General features: G+C 49.3%; 1 protein-coding gene across 2 annotated transcripts; it reads left to right on the top strand.

Moving 5' to 3' along the window:
- The first annotated feature begins 3,953 nt into the window (after positions 1-3,953).
- CYP17A1 (cytochrome P450 family 17 subfamily A member 1) lies at positions 3,954-11,108 on the top strand. 2 transcript variants are annotated; one of them, XM_073019303.1, is made up of 8 exons: positions 3,954-4,321; positions 6,080-6,218; positions 6,458-6,687; positions 7,329-7,415; positions 8,451-8,666; positions 8,952-9,148; positions 10,033-10,136; positions 10,657-11,108. In XM_073019303.1, exons 1-8 carry the CDS (start codon positions 4,025-4,027, stop codon positions 10,938-10,940), a joined length of 1,554 nt encoding a protein of 517 aa, XP_072875404.1. In that variant the 5' UTR covers positions 3,954-4,024; the 3' UTR covers positions 10,941-11,108. The 2 variants fall into 2 exon arrangements, with proteins under 2 accessions (XP_072875404.1, XP_007962182.1); XM_007963991.3 differs by having other exon boundaries at positions 3,955-4,321; positions 8,979-9,148.
- Positions 11,109-21,612: the final 10,504 nt, after the last annotated feature.

The following is a 21,612-nucleotide window of genomic DNA, read 5'->3' as shown; positions in this document are numbered from 1 at the left end:
GAGGCAGAGCTGGCAGTGAGCAGAGATCGCGTCACTGCACTCCAGCCTGGGCGACACAGCGAGACTCCATCTCAAACAACAACAACAACAAAAATTCTCCTCCTTATACTTTCTGTCTCACCAGCTTCCCCTCACACTTATTTACCTGCTATACAAAATTATTCTTATTGGGCTTATGTGCCTTTCCTACACTTATTTGACCTCTCACCTGGATGGATGCTCCTTTGGAAATATACTAATGATAGTGTGTGGATATCTGGAGCTACAGATGACCATTGCCCCGCTCAACCAGGAAAAGAAGGCACTGCATTTAATGTTACTGTGGGTTATAGATACCCTCCTCTGTGCCTCGGACACGTACCTGCTTGTATCCGTCTGGAAACTCAAGTCTGGGCTGCTTACCTTCTGAAGAGATCAGCCACAGGGGAACGGGAACATTTGGTCTCCAGCCTCTCCCTTTCTCCTTTAAGACAAATGAAAGGGGGAGTAATAGGAGATACCCCATACTTTCAATATAAACCTGTAGGAAAACCATGTCCTAAAAATTTTGAGGGCCCATCTAAAACTTTAATTAGGGAAAGTTGTGTTAATTCACATGCAGTAGTATTAAAAAATGACTCATATGGTTTAGTAATAGACTAGGCACCAAAGGGCTATTTGACAAACAATTGCTTCTCTGGCAGAAGGGAATGCCTGGAGGCTACTTATTTTATTTCTTATTGGGAGGACAAGGATCACCATCCTACTTTGCATAGGAAGTTCAGCTTGTTCTGTCCCTTAAAATGGGAAGATAAGGGCATTACCCCCCGCCCCCACCGCCGAGGCCTCGTATGATGTTCCCATTCTGAGCCCAGAACACCCAGAACTTTGGAAATTGGCTATTGCCATGTCCCAGACTACAAGTATGGGAAGGGAAAACTTTTCTGTCCGTTGTCCCCACTGCCACCCCTCGCAACCGTGATTCTGAACCCCATGATAAATTCCCTTTGAACCCTTTTTCCCTTTTTGATGCCAGTCCTCCTTTATGGGACTCTGATTGGCATTATGATAATTCTTCTTGACCCAAGTATGCCCCTCTACCTCTTCAGCATCCCCGGGCACCTCGGATTGCTTCTTTATGGCAGAGAACATCGGGCGTTGCCACAGCCACTCCTCTCCCTCAGTATCAACATAGATTCAAACATTCTGTTTTGTTTACCTCCAGCCTGACTATTCCTATACAGAGTTGTGTTAAGCCTCCTTACATGCTGTTAGTGGGAAATATCAAAATTTGGATGAACAATCAAACTGCCCAATGCATTAATTGTCATTTATACACTTGTGTTAACTCCTGTTTTGACTTTAGGAAAAGTGTAATGTTGGTTCAAGCTCAAGAAGGAATCTGGATACCAGTAACTTTACCCAGACCTTGGGAATCTTCCCCCTCAGTACATTTAATTAATGAAGTGTTACAACGAATTTTCAAAAGATCTAAGAGATTTGTTTTCACTTTAATTGCTGTGATCATGGGCCTAATTACAGTCACTGCACTGGCCATCACTGCCAGAGTGGCATTACACCAATCTATTCAAGTGACTCATTTTGTTAATGATTGGCAAGCCAATTCCACCCAAATGAGGAATTCTCAACAAGGCATTGATCAAAAATTAGCTGGTCAAATTAATGATTAAGACAGTCTGTTATTTGGCTTGGGGATCGGCTAATGAGTCTCGAACATCACATGCAAATGCAATGTGATTGGAACACTTCTGATATCTGTATCACACCATATTCCTACAATGAGACTGATCATTCATGGGAAATAGTCAAAAGACACCTTCTGGGTAGATAATTTATCCTTGGACATAACTAAAGAAACAAATTTTTGAAGCCTCTCAAGCTCATTTATCCGTTATGCCTGGAGCTGTGGCGTTAGATCAGGTGGCAGAAAGTCTTTCTAGACTAAACCCCGTGACTTGGATTAAGTCTATTGGGGGCTCCACTGTAGTAAATTTTGGAATCATGTTTCTCTGTTTAATGGGCTTGTTTTTAGTGTGTCAGATTAGTCAAAGAATCCTGTGTCAAAACCAAGAGAATGAACAGCCTTCATTGCCATGGCACATTTATATAAAAAGAAAGGGAGAGATGTTGCGGGAAGTCAGGGACCCTAAATGGAGGGACCGGCTGGAGCCACGGCCAAGGAACATACATTGTGAAGATTTCATTTTGATATGGACATTTATCAGTTCCCAAATAATACTTTTCTAATTTCTTATGTCTGTGTTTACTTTAATCTCTTAATCCTGTTATCTTTGTAAGCTGAGGATGTATGTCACCTCAGGACCACTGTGATAATTGTGTTAACTGTACAAATTAATTGTAAAACATGTGTGTTTGAACAATATGAAATAGGTGCACCATTGAAAAAGAACAGAATAATAGTGATTTTTAGGGAACAAGGCAAGATAACCATAAGGTCTGACTGCCTGTGGGGTCGGGCAAAAAGAGCCATATTTTCCTTCTTGCAGAGAGCCTATAAACGTGTGAGTAGGGAAGATATCGCTAAATTCTTTTCCCAGCAAGGAATATTAATATTAGTACCCTGGGAAAGGAATGCATTCCTTGGGGGAGGTCTATAAACAGCCGCTCTGGGAATGTCTGTCTTGTGCAGTTGAGATAAGGACTGAGATATGCCCTGGTCTCCTGCAGTACCCTAAGGCCTACTAGGGTGGGGAAAAACTCCGCCCTGGTAAATTTGTGGTCAGACCGGCTCTCTGCTTTCAAACCCTGTTTTCTGGTGTTTAAGATGTTTATCAAGACAATACGTGCACCGCTGAACATAGACCTTTATCAGTAGTTCTGCTTTTGCCCTTTGCGTTGTGATCTTTGTTGGACCCTCATCAGTAGTTCTGCTTTTGCCCTTTGTTTTGTTCCCTCAGAAGCATGTGACCCTCATCAGTAGTTCTGCTTTTGCCCTTTGTTTTGTTCCCTCAGAAGCATGTGATCTTTGTTAGGCCCTTATTAGTAGTTCTGCTTTTTGCCCTTTGAAGCATGTGATCTTTGTACCGACTCCCTGTTCTTACACCCCCTCCCCTTTTTGAAACCCTTAATAAAAACTTGCCGGTTTGAGGCTCAGGTGGGCATCACGGTCCTACTGATATGTGATGCCACCCCCGGCAGCTCAGCTGTAAAGTTCCTCTCTTTATACTGTCTCTCTTTATTTCTCAGCTGGCCAACACTTATAGAAAGAACCTACGTTGAAATATTGGGGGCAGTTCCCCCAATACGCTAGTCCTGCTGACGAGCAAAGAAGGTGTTGACAAGTTTGATCAAAAAGAAATGTTATGAAACAGCCTCCCACCTCTGGCGTTCCCAGTACTGACCTCATCTGTCCCTTCCCCTCCACTGCTCCCCACAGCTTTGCACCCCTTTTGTTCCCATACACACATATAACATTTTTATTTTGGGGGCCATTACCCCACACCCTTTATTGCTGCCAAAACAACATGGCCTTGAGGGCCAGGGCTGGATGGACAGTCACGCCACTGCACACCAGCCTGGTGACAGAGCAAGACTCTGTCTCAAAAAAAAAAAAAAAAAAAAAGAACACATAAAAGACCTTTGACAGTCCCTGCTACTCGTGACCCTCCTGACTCTGTCATCTGTCCAGTGATTTTGATTTTGCAACATGGAAAGTTTCAAGCCTTGATTCCTGAGCCCAGATACCATTTGCACTCTGGGGTCATTCAAGCATGGGGAGCTCCTCAGAGGGGGATCAACTGACCTCCCTTACCTAGCACCTCCTCCGGAGGTTTGCCCTGGAGTTGAGCCAGCCCTTGAGGAGGCCTTCACTCCTGCTTCTCTCCCTTCTGGAAATGAGCTCAGGCCTGGCTGGGCTCCAGGATAATCTTTGCACAAGGCAAGAGATAACACAAAGTCAAGGTGAAGATCAGGGTAGCCCTTTAAAAGGCCTCCTTGTACCCTAGAGTTGCCACGGCTCTTCTACTCCACCACTGTCTATCTTGCCTGCTGACACCCAGCCACCATGTGGGAGCTTGTGGCTCTCTTGCTGCTCACCCTAGCCTATTTATTTTGGCCCAAGAGAAGGTGCCCTGGTGCCAAGTATCCTAATAGCCTCCTGTCCCTGCCCCTGGTGGGCAGCCTGCCATTCCTCCCCAGACATGGCCATATGCATAACAACTTTTTCAAGTTGCAGAAAAAATATGGCCCCATCTATTCCGTTCGTATGGGCACCAAGACTACAGTGATTGTCGGCCACCACCAGCTGGCCAAGGAGGTGCTTATTAAGAAGGGCAAGGACTTCTCTGGGCGGCCTCAAGTGGTAAGTGGTGTCCATCTCCTCCCTGCCCCCTTCACCACCCCCTGCGATTGTTCAGGTCTTCAGACCATGCCTAGAATGGTGCTTCCAGCTCCAACAACCTGTAATTCTTCCCAAAGTAGACTAGTGGGGTGATGTGAAGGGAGTGAACCTTCAGACCCCCACCCAGCCTCTAAATGAGGCAGGAAGAATTAAAGGAAAGTCTCCTCTACCAGGCTGCCCAGGAGGTGGGATGGGAAGACCGCAGTGGTCTGAGGGGTCAAGGAGTCCTCACTCCACTCATCTCTCTGGGCCTAGACTTCTCTAATGGACTGAGCAGGTGCATGTACAGCACTTAGCCTAGCACCCAGCACAGTAAGTGCCCCTTATACAACCAGGATTCATGTTACTCTTCGTGGAAAATGGCGGCAGTGATTACTGTCCTCCATGAAGGCTGCTGGGGAGAAGTAGCCTTGCTGTTGCAGGCTGGGATTGCTGGTTTCCTGATGCCATTTCCAGCTGCTCTAGCTCACAGGGGCAGTGATCTACAATAACGTTTCAGGGTTGCTGATGAGCCTCCTACTGAGCTTGCTGTCATGCTCCCCGGCCAGGAGGGTTACTGATCATCCAGAAACACTGCCAGTGCCCCCAGCCCAGCACCCTGCTGCTGAGAACTCCCCTGAACACCCCAGTAGGGCCCCCAGTCTCTCAGCTTTTTTTTTTTTTTTTTTGAGACAGAGTCTCTCTCTGTCGCCCAGATTGGAGTGCAGTGTCACAATCTCAGGTCACTGCAACCTCTGCCTCCCAGGTTCAAGTGATTCTCCTGCCTCAGCCTCCCGAGTACCTGGGACTATAGGAGCACGCCACCACGCCAGCTAATTTTTTGTATTTTTAGTAGAGATGGGGTTTCACCGTGTTAGCCAGGATGGTCTCAAACTCCTGACCTCATGATCCCCCCACCCCAGCCTCTCAAAGCGCTAGGATTACAGGCATGAGCCACTGCGCCCCACCAGCCTGTCAACTTTGATCAAGCCAAGGGTTGGTCTATTTTTCCTTGGACCAATCAGCCAGGTCTCCTGGCTCCCACCTCTGCTGGCTTCCTCCCCGGGGCAGAGAAGATGGAAGAGGCTAGTCATGGGGATCTTCGGGGTCAGGAGATGGAAAAGGGAGGCTTTGGACCCTTATGCTTTTGGGGGCACCTCTAGGAGGCGGCGGCTCGGCCCAAGTCCAGACTGTGTAGACAAAACATCTGTACTCTCCAAATGTGGGCTTGTGGCTAGGTATGCAGGCTTGCAATGGAAGGGTAAACCCAAGTGAGGTGAGCTGTGCCTTTAGCTCAGCCAAGGGCTCAGGGAAAAGCAGAGACCTGTGCAGTCTTCAGCCTCTACAATCCCGCCTGCTCCCTACCGTCTGGATAGGCATAGTTTAGAGAGTTTATCCCATCCAGAGTTGCCTTCCTCTGGTCAGAAACTGATGAGCAAAAAGCAGCCCAGAGGGCACCCTGTCAGTGAACAGAAGCCCAGTGCTGCGGCATTCTAATTAAGGGTTCTTTCTCTCTCCCTGATCTACTGTATTTCTGATGGAATTGGGAGTAGGAGGCCTTAGGGTCTATCCTACCAAGCCCTTGGAGTCATGGTGGAGTGCAGTGGGGCTGTGCCCCATGGAAGTCAGCATGCCAGGTACCTGCCTTCTCCCCCAGGAAGGAGAGCAGGGACCAGAAGTGTAAGGGCAAGGGTGGGGTGGATGGTGTGTGATTCCTATAGCCTCGCTTGCTCTCCAAAGACAACTCTAGACATCCTGTCCAACAACCGTAAGGGTATTGCCTTCGCTGACTACGGCGCACATTGGCAGCTGCATCGAAGGCTGGCGATGGCCACCTTTGCCCTGTTCAAGGATGGCGATCAGAAGCTGGAGAAGATCAGTGAGTGCCAGACTGGCCACTGGGGCTAGGGCTGCATCCCACAGGAACTGCTGGAGGGAGAGGAGGGTTGGGCAGGGATAAGGGTTAGGACTAGAGCGCAATGCAGCCTTTTCTTGGCTACTGCTGCCATCTAGTGGCCATCTGCTATCTGTCCCCTGCTCCTGTTAAGAGCAACTGGTAGAGAGAGGGGGTGACGGCGCTGATTCATTTCCCACCCTCATGGCCCTCTCTCCCTTCAGTTTGTCAGGAAATCAGTACATTGTGTGATATGCTGGCCACCCACAACGGACAGACCATAGACATCTCCTTTCCTGTCTTCATGGCGATAACCAATGTCATCTCCTTGATCTGCTTCAACATCTCCTACAAGAATGGGGACCCTGAGTTGAAGATCGTACATAATTACAATGAAGGCATCATAGACAGCCTGGGCAAGGAGAGCCTGGTGGACCTATTCCCCTGGTTGAAGGTGAGCATGATGCCATACCCTGCCTTCAGGTTTTAGTAGACCCTGACAGTGTCCCCAATCTTCCTTCCTTTTTACTTTCCCGCTCCAGCCGCAGTGACCCATCTTTTTCCTATATCTGCCACCTCTACCTCCTCTGCCACTTAAAACCTTTGCCATTTCTCTGCAGAGATAGATTTAGCCTTTTAATTATGCACCTTAGTACTCCAGATAATGACCTTCATTTCTTTTCCAATGACCATGTGCCAGTATGAAGCATTCTATAAGCATTCATCACTGAATTCCCCGTGGAGGTCGGTTGTATTATCCCCATTGTGCAGGTGAGAAGCGGGCTTAGCGAGCTTGTCTGAGGCTTCAGGCTCATGTCTTCAGGGCTGGGCACACAGCAGAGTCAGCGCTTGATGTTTGATTGAATGGGGAAGGAGAGGTGGAGACCACGCCCTCCTCCCCTGTTTAGAATTGTCTTCGTTGTCATGATGAACCCGTTCTGTGTCCCCATCTTGCCTTCCATTCTGGCTGAAGGTCAGGGGTGGAGTAGGAACTTCCAGAGACAGAAAGCTAAGATCTGCCTCCAGGAGAGACTCTGGCAGCCGGAGAAGCAAAATGGAAGAAGGGTGGATTTAACATTTCTTTTTACTTCCCAGGTTTTCCCCAACAAAACTCTGGAAAAATTAAAGAGGCATGTTAAAACACGAAATGATCTGCTGACTAAAATATTTGAAAATTACAAGGTAGGTGATAGAGCAGAAGAGAATATGAGTTAGGCCAAAAGTAATTACGAGAGCAGGGTGGGGTCCATTCTACACGCTGTAGGAGCTTCAAAACCTAGTAGAACCTGGCACATAGTAGGTGTACAATAAAAACTGACTTAAGGGCCGGGTATGGTGGCTCACGCCTGTAATCCCAACACTGTGGGAGGCCGAAGTGGGCAGATCAATTGAGGTCAGGAGTTCGAGACCAGCCTGGCCAACATGCTGAAACCCCGTCTCTACTTAAAATACAAAAACTAGGCCAGGCAAGATGGCTCATGCCTGTAATCCCAGAACTTTGGGAAGCCAAGGTGGGTGGATCACTTGAAGTCGGGAGTTCAAGACCAGCCTGACCAACATGGAGAAACCCCGTCTCTACTAAAAATACAAAATTAGCCAGGTGTGGTGGCGCGTACCTATAATCCCAGCTACTCGGCAGGCTGAGGCAAGAGAATCACTTGAACCCGGGAGGCAGAGATTGCAGTGAGCAGAGATCATGCCATTGCACTCCAGCCTGGGTAACAAGAGTGAAACTCCTTCTCCAAAAAAAAAAAAAAAATACAAAAACTAGTTGGGCATGGTGGTGCGTACCTGTAGTCCCACCTGCTCGGGAGGCTGAGACAGGAGAATTGCTTGAACCCGGGAAGCAGAGGTTGTAGTGAGCTGAGATCATGCCATTGCACTCCAGCCTGGGTATTGCACCAAGATTGTCTCAAAAAAAAAAACAAAAAAAACCCAAAAACAACAACAACAAAAAAAAACTGACTTAAGGAGTTGGGATGGAAAAGTGAGGAATTAGGAATTGAAGAGGATCCTAGAAGAGACCTAACCTCTCCACCAAATTTGAAGAGGGCCCAGGGCTGCCTCCCACCTCCACAAGCTCGTAGGCCCTGCCCAGACTCGCTCCGCTTCCAAGTGGAAGGAGCCTTGTTATCTCTAGTCAGGGACAGAGTATGGCAGGAGTGTCACAGATGGGGCTCCTTCCTTATTAATATCTCCCAACCTCACCCAACTCAGGAGAAATTCCGCAGTGACTCTATCACCAACATGCTGGACGTACTGATGCAAGCCAAGATGAATTCAGATAATGGCAACGCTGGCCCAGATCAAGACTCAGAGCTGCTTTCAGATAACCACATTCTCACCACCATAGGGGACATCTTTGGGGCTGGCGTGGAGACCACCACCTCTGTGGTGAAATGGATCGTGGCCTTCCTGCTGCACAATCCTCAGGTGTGCTTCCCCCTCATCCATCCCAGACCCCAGGCAGCCCAACCTCTGGGCTGCAGAGAGAGGGAGAGCCAATTCCCTCAGGCTTTCTGTGCAGGAAGACTAGGCCTGCCCTGCCCCTTACCCAAGCAGTAGTTGGCTTTGACCCCAGAGTAGAGCTGCCCTATCTTCTGGAAGCTGGGCCTGGGCCCCAGAGCCACTACTGGGAAGGGACTGGACAGGCTCTTCTGGATGTCACAGTTGGATTCTTCTCTAAGCCCTTGCTTCTCCTGGACTTACACACACTAGTCACCTCCAACTTACCGTGGTCTTCAGGTGAAGAAGAAGCTCTACGAGGAGATTGACCAGAATGTGGGTTTCAGCCGCACACCAACCATCAGTGACCGTAACCGTCTCCTCCTGCTGGAGGCCACCATCCGAGAGGTGCTTCGCATCAGGCCCGTGGCCCCTATGCTCATCCCCCACAAGGCCAACGTTGACTCCAGGTGTGCCTGCCCTCCCAGCGACATCTAGCCCCATGATGCATTCAACACAGCTTGCCAGCCCACCTAGTTCTTCCTACCCCCGGCCCCTGCTGGCCAACCTAAAGTCAGTCAACCATCAACTGCTAAAAACATCCTGCCAGCTGGGCATAGTGGCTCACACCTGTAATTCCAACACTTTGGGAGGCCGAGGCAGATGGATCATGAGGTCAGGAGTTCAAGACCAGCCTGACCAATATGGTGAAACCCCTTCTCTACTAAAAATACAAAAATTAGCCATGCGTGGTGGCATGCGCCTGTAGTCCCAGCTACTTGGGAGACTGAGGCAGGATAATCGCTTGAGCCCGGGAGGCGGAAGTTGCAGTAAGCCAAGATCGCGCCACTGCACTCCAGCCTGGGTGACAGAGCAAGACTCTGTCTCTAAATAAATAAATAAAATAAAAATCATCCTGCCCTCAGCCCTGTGGCTCCATGTCTCTACCACCTACATGCACGCATTGACTCATCCACAGATCTGTCTGACTTCCCGGAGGAGCTTCCTGCTGCCCTCAGAGACGTGGTCTGGGATGAAAGACTGGGAGCTCCATGCTCCAACCAGCTGCAGCACGCACATAACATGCGCCGCAGCTCCAAACACACACCCACATCCACTGCCAGACACCAAAGTCCACAGACACAGGTGTTCAGATATAAGCTGTCAGGAGGGAAGGGCTGGAGAAGGGCTGGATTTAGATTTGAGCTGGCAGAAGCTGAGGAAAAGATGAGTGAGTGGGAACGAGGGAGTAAAGGGCACTTTCCCCACGGTGGAGGAATGAGGGGGCATGAGGCTGAGCAAGGAAGGGAGGATAACGTCCCGGACCCACTTTTCCTCTTCCTCTCTGGAGCAGCATCGGTGAGTTTGCTGTGGACAAGGGCACACATGTTATCATCAATCTGTGGGCACTGCATCACAATGAGAAGGAGTGGCACCAGCCAGACCAGTTCATGCCTGGTGAGTCCCTGTCCTGTCCTGCATCCTGGGCCGCACAGCCAGCCTGGACTCTGCTCCACCACCCCACTACCCCTTCACCTCTGCCAAGCTTGCTACTAGAAAACTCTTGGCCCCAACAATACATACCTGTTGACACCCTCATCCTGCCATAGACTTACCCAAACTCTTCCCAGCTGGGTTTCCCACACTCTTCCAACCAACTGCAAATTCACCCTCCAAGAAGCCCTCTACGCCTCTGTTTGCCATTAAGTCTGTCCCTTCTCCCCTTGGGTGGTGGTATTTTCATAGGTTAATTCCACCTCTTTTCCATCTTTCCTAAATATTTCATTTCCTCTGTGTCATTAAGGGCTACCTGAGAGCAAGGCTGTATCTCTCCCCAGGCGGGGGTTCCCCCACAATAAGGCTACATCCTCAGATGGGGGTTCCCTGGGCAGGGCCATGTCTCCCCTCAGCCAGGGCAGAACCATGCCTCTCCTCCCTCCTGCCCTAGCCCCTGGCTGATGCCACTCCTTGCCTGCAGAGCGTTTCTTGAATCCAGCGGGGACCCAGCTCATCTCACCATCATTAAGCTACTTGCCCTTCGGAGCAGGACCTCGCTCCTGTATAGGTGAGATCCTGGCCCGCCAGGAACTCTTCCTCATCATGGCCTGGCTGCTGCAGAGGTTCGACCTGGAGGTGCCAGATGATGGGCAGCTGCCCTCCCTGGAAGGCAACCCAAAGGTGGTCTTTCTGATCGACTCTTTCAAAGTGAAGATCAAGGTGCGCCAGGCCTGGAGGGAAGCCCAGGCTGAGGGTAGCACCTAAAGGCTGTAACCCACAGCCCCTGTCCACCCTGTGTGGCCCCACAACACCGATATAGAGATGCAACCCCCCACCTGTTCTCCATTCTTCCCTGCTCCCAGCCCACTCCGCCTTCTTTTTCAGCCTGTGGCAATGCCAGTGATGTGCATAAAGTTTTTTTGTTTTCCATAAGGTCCCTGAGTAGTTCATTTATGTATTCATTTGCTCACTCATTCTTTCAACACAGATTTTATTGAGCGCCTATTATGTGCCATTCACTGTCTCAGGACACTAGAGCTCCGTGGTCTCTGAAGCTTACATTCTTTTTTTTTTTTTTTTTTTTTTTTTTTTGAGACGGAGTCTCGCTCTGTCGCCCAGGCTGGAGTGCAGTGGCCGGATCTCTGCTCACTGCAAGCTCCGCCTCCCGGGTTCACGCCATTCTCCTGCCTCAGCCTCCCGAGTAGCTGGGACTACAGGCGCCCGCCACCTCGCCCGGCTAGTTTTTTGTATTTTTTTAGTAGAGACGGGGTTTCACCGGGTTAGCCAGGATGGTCTCGATCTCCTGACCTCGTGATCCGCCCGTCTCGGCCTCCCAAAGTGCTGGGATTACAGGCTTGAGCCACCGCGCCCGGCCTGAAGCTTACATTCTAGTGAAGGCTAACAAGTGAATAAGTTCAGAGACTCATAAGTGCTTTGAAGTCAATCACAATTTGTGTGATGTCATGAGAAAATGGCAGAGGCAGTGGATGGCTACTTTGAACAAGGGGTCAGGAAAAGTGTTGCATGCTGAGAGAGAAGCAGGTGAAAAGGCCTCCAGCTGGGAGAGGTCAGCATGGCCAGTGAAGGGGAGAGGGGGCCCTGATGAGGTCGAAGTGGGACATAGTGGTCTGTTCCCACTGTAGCTGGGATTACAGGAGGCCAGAAGGGAGGTTGGGTTTTATTCTAATTACGACAGGAAGTCACTGGAGGATTTTAAGTATGTAAGTGGAACAATCTGTTTTTTTGTTTTTGTTTTTGTTTGAGATGCAGTTTCGCTCTTGTTGCCCAAGCTGGAGTGCAATGGCGCGATCTTGGCTCACTGCAAACCCTGCCTCCTGAGTTCAAGTGATTCTCCTACCTCAGCCTCCCAAATAGCTGGGATTACAAGCGCGTGCCACCATGCCCGACTAATTTTGTATTTTTAGTAGAGACAAGGTTTTGCCATGTTGGTCAGGCTGGTCTCGAACTCCTGATCTCAGGTGATCCACCCATCTCAGCCTCCCAAAGTGCTGGGATTATAGACATGAGCCATCGCCCCTAGCCTGTTTTTTGTTTTGTTTTGTTTTGGGGGGTGTTGTTTGTTTTGTTTTATTTTTTGAGTGACATCATCCTTCCCTGGGGTAAACACTGCCAGGTAAGGGCTTCTACAGCTGTCTTCTGCAGCAGCACGTGGGTTCCGCCTCCTCCCCACTCAAAAACCCCAGGAAGTCTGTAAAAGCTTCCTCACTTACTCTGTTGCCCAGGCTGATTGCAGTGGCACAATCATGGCTCACTGCAGCTTCAACCTCCCAGGCTCAAGTAATCCTCCTACCTCAGCATCCCAAGTAACTGGGACTACAGGCGCACATCACCACACCTGGCTAATGTTTTACTTTTTGTAGAGATGGGGTCTCGCTGTGTTTTCTAGGCTGGTCTCAAACTCCTAAGCTCACGCGCTTCTCCCACCTCAGCCTCCCAAAGTGTTTGGATTATAGGCATGAGCCACTGTGCCTGGCTGCTTTGTATTTATAAAAGATCACCGTAGTTGCTGTGTGGAGAATGTCCTGCTAAGGGATGGGAGTGGGAGCAGGGAGAACAGTTAGGAAGGAGGCTGTTGTGCTGGTCCAGGAAAACCAGATGTTGATGAGTTAAACCATGGCTACAGCAGTGGAAACAGTGAGAAGTGGTAGGATTGAGTTTATGTTTTGTTTTCCGTGTGTGTGTTTGTTTTTTGTTTTTGTTTTTGTTTTTGTTTTGAGACAGACTCTTGCTCTGTTGCCCAGGCTGCAGTGGCGCGATCTCAGCTCACAACAGCCTCCACCTCCCTTAAGCCATTCTGCTGCCTCAGCCTCCCAAGTAGCTGGATTACAGGCACCTGCCACCATGCCTGGCTAATTTTTGTATTTTTAGTAGAGATGGGCTTTTGCCATGTTGGCCAGGCTGGTCTCGAACTCCTGACCTCAAATGATCCCACATCAGCCTCCCAAAGTGCTGGAATTACAGGTGTGAGCCACCAAGCCTGGCCTAAGTTTATATTTTGAAAGTAGGGCAGGCCGGGCACGGTGGCTTACGCCTGTAATCTCAGCACTTTGGGAGGCCGAGGCCGGTGGATCATGAGGTTAGGAGATTGATACCATCCTGGCTAACACGGTGAAACCCCGTCTCTATTAAAAATACAAAAAAATTAGCCGGGCGTGATGGGCACCTGTAGTCCCAGCTACTTGCGAGGCTGAGGCAAGAGAATGGCGTGAACCCAGGAGGCAGAGCTTGCAACGAGCCGAGATCGCACCACTGCACTCCAGCCTGGACAACAGAGCAAGACTCCGTCTCAAAAAAAAAGAAAAAAAGAAAAAATAAATAAAGTAGGACAAAAATGTTGCTTGTTTTGATCCAAACAAGTTTCACTGCATGTTACCTCACAGGTTTGATCTTGGGGGAGTGTATGTGACCCACAGACTGGACCTGCCATTGCCATCCCTCTGTCTTGGTCTGCAAAGACCCAAGACTGGCGTATCCCCCTTTCCTCATCCTTCCCTGGGGTAAACACTGCCAGGTAAGGGCTTCTACAGCTGTCTTCTGCAGTAGCGCGTGGGTTCCGCCTCCTTCTCCCCACTCAAAAACCCCAGGAAGTCTGTAAAAGCTTCCTCATTAGAAAATGGAGCCCTGACTCCTTTATATCTTGAAACTGGTATATTTAAACCTTGGTCATTGGCCGGTCTGCACATGAATGTCTTGAGACATCCCGGAATAAACTGGCCCTTTTAGCCTAGAGAGAGGCCCCATCCCCAACTCCCTGGTGCCAGCCAGACCAGGGTCAGATCATCAACAACCCAGTCCTTCTCCTCTGACTAGAGAGAAGGACCTCAGCAGAGCATGGCTGATCCCCTGCCTCGCTTAGTCTTAGAGAGAAGTCCCTATAGGGAGCAAGACACAGTTTTCAATTACAGCACTACCTTCTTCCTTATAAAGAGCTTTGATAATCAGGTGGCAGTGGACCATTCCCTACTATCCCCTAACTCGGTCTTGGCCTTCATCTGCCACCTACCCTGGGACTTTGCTAAAGAGCCTGTAGAAGGCCAGGTGTGGTGGCTCATGCCTGGAATTCCAGCACTCTGGGGGACTTAGGCAGGAGGATCCCTTGAGCCCAGGAGTTTGAGAGCAGCCTGGGCAACAGTGAGACCCTGTTTCTAGAAAAATAAAAATAAAAAAAAAATTACCCAGGCATAGTGGCACACCTGTAGTCTCAGCTACTCAGGAGGCTGAGGTGGGAGGATTGCTGGACCCCAGGAGGCTGAGGCTGCAGTGATCTGAGATCACGCCACTGCACTGCATCCTAGAGCAAGACCCAATCTCTAAAGAGAAAGAAAGAAGGATTAGTCTTTCATTTTCCTGCCATTCAATGTTCTGGTTCAATAGTTGGAGAATGAAAGAGTGGATATGTGTGTGGGTGGGAGAGTGAGAGAGAGAGAGAGAGACAGAGATGAAGATACATGGGAACCTACAGACAGACAGATATAGATAGAGGTAATACGTACCAGGTCAGTATCTGTCAAAGTGTGGCTCACAGACCCCTTGAGCCAGACTCATCAGATAAACTTACTTAAAAACACAGACTCTGGTCCCTATCTTTCATGCATTGAGTACACACTGGGAGCAGGGCCTGGAAATCTGCATTTTCCAGGCTATCCAGGTGAATCTTGTACACACTGACGTGCACCGCACCCCCCTGCCCTCAGTTCTCAAGTGACATTGTATGAGATTCTTGCAAACTTGGGATGTTTTCCATCCCAGTTAAACTCACCCACCACTTCCACAGAGGACACAGACCTTCTGCTAATTGCTTATCTGTTCATCACTAGTCTACAAAATGCCTTTCAGGCCAAGCACAGTGGCTCACACCTGTAATCCCAACACTATGGGAGGCCAAGGTGGACAGATCACTTGAGCTCAGGATTTTGAGACCAGCCTGGCCAACATGGTGAAACCCCATCTCTAGCTGGGCATGGTGGCGCACATTTCCAGCTGCTACTCAGGAGGCTGAGATGGGAGAGTCACTTGAACGCAGGAGGTGGAAGTTGCAGTAAGCCGAGGTTGTGCCGCTGCACTCCAGTTGGGTGACAGAGATTGTGCCGCTGCACTCCAATTGGGTGACACAGATTGTGCTGCTGCACTCCAGTTGGGTGACAGAGATTGTGCCGCTGCACTCCAGTTGGGTGACAGAGTGAGAGAGATGCTGTCTCAAAAACAATAATAATGAATAATAAATAAATAAGCCTTTCAAATTCTGAGCAAATCTGAAATACTTAACTTTCCTCCAGCCAATCTTATTCCCCTCTGCTTTGAGCTGAGGATAGCTTGACTCAATCCAGCACCCAGCTGATGGTGGCAGAGGAACCAGGAGAGGGAAGGGGACAACCTCCAGTATAGCCTTTCCCTTGGGCTCGCTGTGGTGTTAGCATCTCTCCCAGGCTGCTTGTGATGGGGGCTGGGGTCAGCTGCCAGCTCTCCTATGGACTTCATTTTTTTTTGAGACAGGGTCTCACCCTGTGGCCCAGGCTGGAGTGCAGTGGTGCAATCGCGGCTCACCGCAGTCTGGAACTGCTGGGCTCAAGAGATCTTCCAGACTCAGCCCCCTGGGTAGCTGGGACTACAGGTGTGTGCCACCACTCTGGCTAATTTTTAAGTTTTTTGAAGCGATGGGGATCTTTTTATGTTGCCCAGGCTGGTCTCAAACTCATGGCCCCTAGTGATCCTTCTACCTTGACCTCCCAAATTTCTGGGATTACAGATGTGAGCCACTGTGTCCTGTCTAAACCTTCATTTTGAAGATAAAGAAACTGAGGGCCATTGTGGGGACTGGGGATAGGGTATGACTTGCCCCAGATCACACAGCTACTTAGCAGCAGGTCTGGGACCAGAACTCAAGATTTCAGTGGTGCATGGTGAGGAGCCAGCCATGCTTTCCCACCTGTCCCCTGTGGTCATGCCGAAGGGCTATTGGGACGTTTGGCCGGGACAGTACATTTCAGGAAAGGTAAGTGACCGTTTAGAAAATGACTTTATCGGCTGGGCGCGGTGGCTCAAGCCTGTAATCCCAGCACTTTGGGAGGCCGAGACGGGCAGATCACGAGGTCAGGAGATCGAGACCATCCTGGCTAACACGGTGAAACCCCATCTCTACTAAAAAATACAAAAAAAAAAAAAAAAAAAAAACAACTAGCCAGGTGAGGTGGCAGGCGCCTGTAGCCCCAGCTACTCAGGAGGCTGAGGCAGGAAAATGGTGTAAAACCCGGGAGGCGGAGCTTGCAGTGAGCTGAGATCCAGCCACTGCACTCCAGCCCGGGTGACAGAGCGAGACTCCGTCTCAAAAAAAAAAAAAAAAAAGAAAATGACTTCATGAACTTTGACTCCTGCCCAAACTGTGCTCTCCCCTGTCTGGAAGGCCTTTTCACTACTGATCTAAACCGACCCACCTTGAGGCTCAGATACATTTTTTATGACTCATGAGTCCACCATGACTATCCCTCTTCAGCACTCAGCTTCTGTTCCTTGGTACTGAACCTAAACTGAACCTTGGCATCTGAGCATCTGCCTGGGCTTGAAATGGGTGGGGCCCCCCAGGGACACTGTCTACCTCCTGTACCTCTGGAGTTCAAGGCTGAGCCTTCTCATGTTGTTTATCCTGCATATCAGCACCTGACAAATAGAATGTTAGACAAACAAGAGTGATGAAGGACAGGCAAGCCCTAAAACTGGGGCTTAGCCCAGGAGGGTTCTTGGCTTCACCCAGAAAGAATTCCAGGGCAAGCTGGTGGTGGTAGCCAGCAAGCAGCAGTGCACAGAGCAGCAGAGGTACTGCTCCTTGCCGAGCAGGGCTACCCATGGGCAGTGTGCCCAGAACAGCAACACAGAGACAGGGCTGCACTCATATGGATATCTGCTTTTAATTATATGCAAATTAAGGGGTAGATCATGCAGAGATTTCCAGGATGAGGGTGGTAACTTCCAGGTCATCAGGTCTTTGCTACAAAAAGGGATGTTAACTCCTAGGTTTTGCCATGGCAATGGTAAACTGACATGGTACAGTGGCAGGCATATCTTATGGAAAGCTGCTTCTGCCCCCGCTACCTGTTTTAGCTAGTCCTTAATTTGGTTCCATGTCCGAGTCCCACCTCCTGCCTCAAGAGGACTGAATCAAATGCTCTAAATCACTTGGTTATTTGGCCCAATGATAGTAAATAAATTCTATCTCTTTATGCAGAAGGAAGCCCAGATCTTTGACAAAGCTGGAAGGTCTTTGCCAAGACCTCACAGTTAACCGTTTGAGCCTCAGACTGTCCTTAACCAGCGGTGTGATGATAAGTAAATGTTTAACAACCAGGTCTGGGAGGGGCAAGGGTGTGTGGAATAGCCCTGATTTGTAGTGTTTGCTGATTACTGTGGTGTAAATACTCCCACCATGACCAATTTTAAGGTACCAATGTGATGCCAGTAAACAGGGTTGGAAAGAGACACACAATAGCATTACATGTTTTTTACCACTATTATTATATAGTAAATGCCATTACGTAGTAGTAGTTCCACCATTCTGGTACATAAATGTAAATAACCTCAAAGACACAGATAACAGTAACACGTAGTAAAATAACTAGGAAATGATCAGGTTTGACTATTACCTTTGTTTTTAATATAACTCAATTGTAGGTTTAAGTTTTTTGTTTTTTTTTTTTTGTTTTTTTTTTTTTTGAGACAGAGTCTTGCTCTGTTGCCCAGGCTGGAGTGCAGTGGCACGATCTCCACTCACTGCAAGCTCCGCTTCCGGGGTTCACACCATTCTCCTGCCTCAGCCTCCCATGTAGCTGGGACTACAGGGGCCCACCACCGTGCCCGGCTAATTTTTTTTAATGTATTTTTAGTAGAGACGAGGTTTCACCGTGTTAGCCAGGATGGTCTCGATCTCCTGACCTCGTGATCTGCCCGTCTCGGTCTCCCAAAGTGCTGGGATTACAGGTGTGAGCCACCGCACCTGGCCGGTTTAAGTTTTTTAAATTGGCTGCTTCATATAAACAGCTCATAAAATTCCTGAAAATTTAATAATCAGTTCTAGTGAGCTATTAAGAGCCAACCCTCCCAGGAAAAATGGGCCACTCTTGTCTTAAAGAAAAGCAGTTACTGGCTGGGCTAAGTGGCTCATGCCTGTAATCTCAGCACTTTGGGAGGCTGAAGCAGGTGGATCACCTGAGGTCAGGAGTTCGAGACAAGCTTGGCCAACTTGGTGAAACCCCATCTCTACTAAAAATACAAAAATTAGCGGGGCATGGTGGCTTGCACCTGTAGTCCCAGCTACTTGGGAGGCTGAGGCAGTAGAATCACTGGAATCTGGGAGGTGGAGGTTGCAGTGAGCTGAGATTGTGCCACTGCACTCCAGCCTGGGCGACAGAACAAGACTCCGTCTCAAAACAGAGAAACAAAAACTGAGAAGGAGTTCCTGGGCTGGGGGCGGTGGCTCACCACACCAGCACTTTGTAATCCCACCACTTTGGGAAGTCAAGGTGGGCGAATCTCTTGAGCTCTAGAGTTCCAGACCAGCTAGGCAACATGGTAAAACCCCATCGCTACAAAAAAATACAAAAAATTAGCCAGGTGTGGTGGCATGCACCTGTGCTCCCAGCTGGTCCCAGTTACTCGGGAGGCTGAAGTGGGAGGATCACATTGAACCCAGGAGGTCGAGGCTGGCAGTGAGTGTGTCACTGCACTCCAGCCTGGGTGACAGAGCAAGACCTTGTCTCAAAAAAAAAAAAAAAGAAGAAAAAGAAAAGAAAAGAAAAAAGGAAGAAAAGCAGTTCCCCTGAGTCTCCCTGCTGATGGGAGGGGAAATCCTTCCCTACTGTGGGACGGTGAGAGTGAATGAATGTTCTATCAGCCTCGGGTGGCCACAAAACCTGAGGCAAATGAGGAGCCCTCTCTGCAGTCACACTCAGAGATGTTAGCGCCCCTCTGTGGAGGGTGTGGATCCAGTCACAGAGGCCCTGCAGTGGGGTGGGAAGCGCAATGGATGAATTAGATCCAGACCACCCAGGTGCTCGGTCCCGGCTCCTGTTTCCTGGTCCTGGATCTTAGGCCCATCACTAACTTCCTGAGCCTCAGTTTCCCCATGGATAATGTGGGGGAACCTAGCAACTGTGCAGCCCATCTTCTGAGGCTCTGGTGAGGATGAGAGGCAGAAAGGAGCATGTGGGCAGGAGAGTCCCACACAGATAGGAATACAGATGACTCAAAGTCATGTTGCAGAGACAGATCCTCCTGGTGATGTCATTTACAGACTGAGTGGCCACGGACACCTTATGTGGCCTTAAGCCTCGGTTTTCCCAGGTGCAATATGGCGGGGGCGGGTGGTGGGGAACTGGGATGTTTGTGTCATAGTGTTACTGTGAGGATGAAATGTGAACCTATGAAATACATTTAGTGCCTTGATAAATATTGGGTTTCTCATCGTTGTCTATATCCAAACCCAAGAAATGAGTCCTTCTCAGGGTTTTATACAAATCTCCCCAAAAGCCACCAGTTTGGTCAGGAGGGGGAGGGGGTATGTGCAGATGAGTCCCTCCGCAGGATGGAACCCTGGGGAACCCACCCTCCCTGCTCTGTCCCCGGAGGGCCAACTACAGCCCCTGGCCTGCTGCCTGCCTGCTCCGTCCCCACAGGGCCAGGGCTGACGGACTGCCGGGCAGCGGGTGGAGAATCCAAAGACAAACTCACGGCTCCAGCACAGATGTTCTGTCACAGTTTCCATGGGATTGGATTTCTTGAGACTTCTTGGTGAGAAAACATGAAATGAAGGGAATCTGAAGCTATGGTGAGGAATAGGCTTATAATAGAGTGAGGAGAGGCCAGGTGCGGTGGCTCACGCCTGTAATCCCAGCACTTTGGGAGGCTGAGGCAGGTGGATCACCTGAGGGCAGGAGTTCGAGACCAGCCTGCCCAACATGGCGAAACCCCGTCTCCACTAAAAATACAAAGAATTAGCCGAGTGTGGTTGCAGGCACCTGTAATCCCAGCTACTTGAGAGGCTGAGACAGGAGAATCACTTGAACCTAGGAGGCAGAGATTGCAGTGAGCCGAGATTGTGCTACTGCACTCCAGCCTGGGTGACAAGAGCGAAACTCTGTCTCAAAGGGGAAAAAAAAAAAAAAAAAAAAAGCCAAAAAAAAAACAGAGTGAGGAGAAATTTCAGGTCAAACAAAAATCCTCTTCTCCCCTCACAAACACAGAAGGTTCTACTTTCATCCCCTTGGAGGAAGAGCAGAAACACTCTTTCAAGGAAAAGAGACAAGATCCAAACTGTAACTCCTGAGAATTTTACAATGTTTCCAAGGGGTTACACACTCCCTGGAAGTTGACATTGGTCTGAATACTGGTGGCAAGCAGCGTCACCTGTCCCGGGGTGACGCCATTTTACCACTGAGGGGCTCTTGGAGGTGAAGCCTGGCTGAGTGTGGGGGGGTCTGCCCCCTGGAGCAAGAGGAGATAGGGTAGCTCCTGAGGAAATGGTGTCTGTTCCATTTTTCACCATGTTACTCTTGGCTCAATGTATCATTCGCTAGTTCTCCCTCACCTTTGAAAAGAAATTACAAGGCTCATGCCTGGAATCCTAGCACTTTGGGAGGCCAAGGCAGGTGGATCCCTTGAGCCCAGGAGTTCAAGAGCAGCCTAGGCAACATGGCAAAACCCTATCTCTACAAAAAATACAAAAATTAGCTGGGCATGACAGTGTACACCTGTAGTCTCAACTAGTTGGGGAGGATGAAGTGGGAGGATCACTTGAGCCTGGGAAATCGAGGCTGCAGTGAGCTGAGATTGTGCCACTGCACCCCAGCCTGGGCCAAAAGAGAAGAGAGAGAGGAAGAAGTCACAAGTTCTTCATGTGGCTTGTGAGCACCTACATTACAGCTCTTCACTGTCTAGCCTTCTGGTTATTACATTTGCCTTGGAGCCAATAGACCTGGCTTCAAATCCTAGCTCTGCCACTTACTAGCTTTGTGATCTTGTAAAGTTAGTTAAGTCCTCTGGATGCCACAATCCCATTAATAAAGCAGGAATAATTGCAGTCTATATACCTCAGAGACCTGTTTTGAGGCTACATTTTTTTATTTTTTTGAGATGGAGTTTTGCTCTTGTTACCCAGGCTGGAATACAATGGTGATCTCAGCTCACTGCAACCTGAGCCCCCCGGGTACAAGCGATTCTCCTGCCTCAGCCTCCTGAGTAGCTGGGTTTACGGGCATGCGCCACTACGCCCAGCTAATTTTGTATTTTTAGTAGAGATGGGGTAGAACTCCCGACCTCAGGTGATCCGCCCGCCTCAGCCTCCCAAAGTGCTGGGATTATAGGCGTGAGCCACCGTGCCCGGCCTGAGGCTAATTTTTTTTTTTTTTTTAATGTAGCTAAGATGCTCACA

This window comes from Chlorocebus sabaeus, chromosome 9 (assembly GCF_047675955.1).
Source record: "Chlorocebus sabaeus isolate Y175 chromosome 9, mChlSab1.0.hap1, whole genome shotgun sequence".
Lineage (NCBI taxonomy): Eukaryota > Metazoa > Chordata > Mammalia > Primates > Cercopithecidae > Chlorocebus > Chlorocebus sabaeus.
The sequence above is the reverse complement of the archived record's forward strand: the minus strand, read 5'-3'. Positions and strand labels throughout refer to the sequence as shown.

Coding starts and splice junctions, on each gene's coding strand:
- CYP17A1 (XM_073019303.1), top strand. CDS start 4,025: ATGTGGGAGCTTGTGGCTCTCTTGCTGCTCACCCTAGCCTATTTATTT. Junction 6,688..7,328: donor ACCTATTCCCCTGGTTGAAG/GTGAGCATGATG, acceptor TTTACTTCCCAG/GTTTTCCCCAACAAAACTCT. Junction 9,149..10,032: donor AAGGCCAACGTTGACTCCAG/GTGTGCCTGCCC, acceptor TCTCTGGAGCAG/CATCGGTGAGTTTGCTGTGG.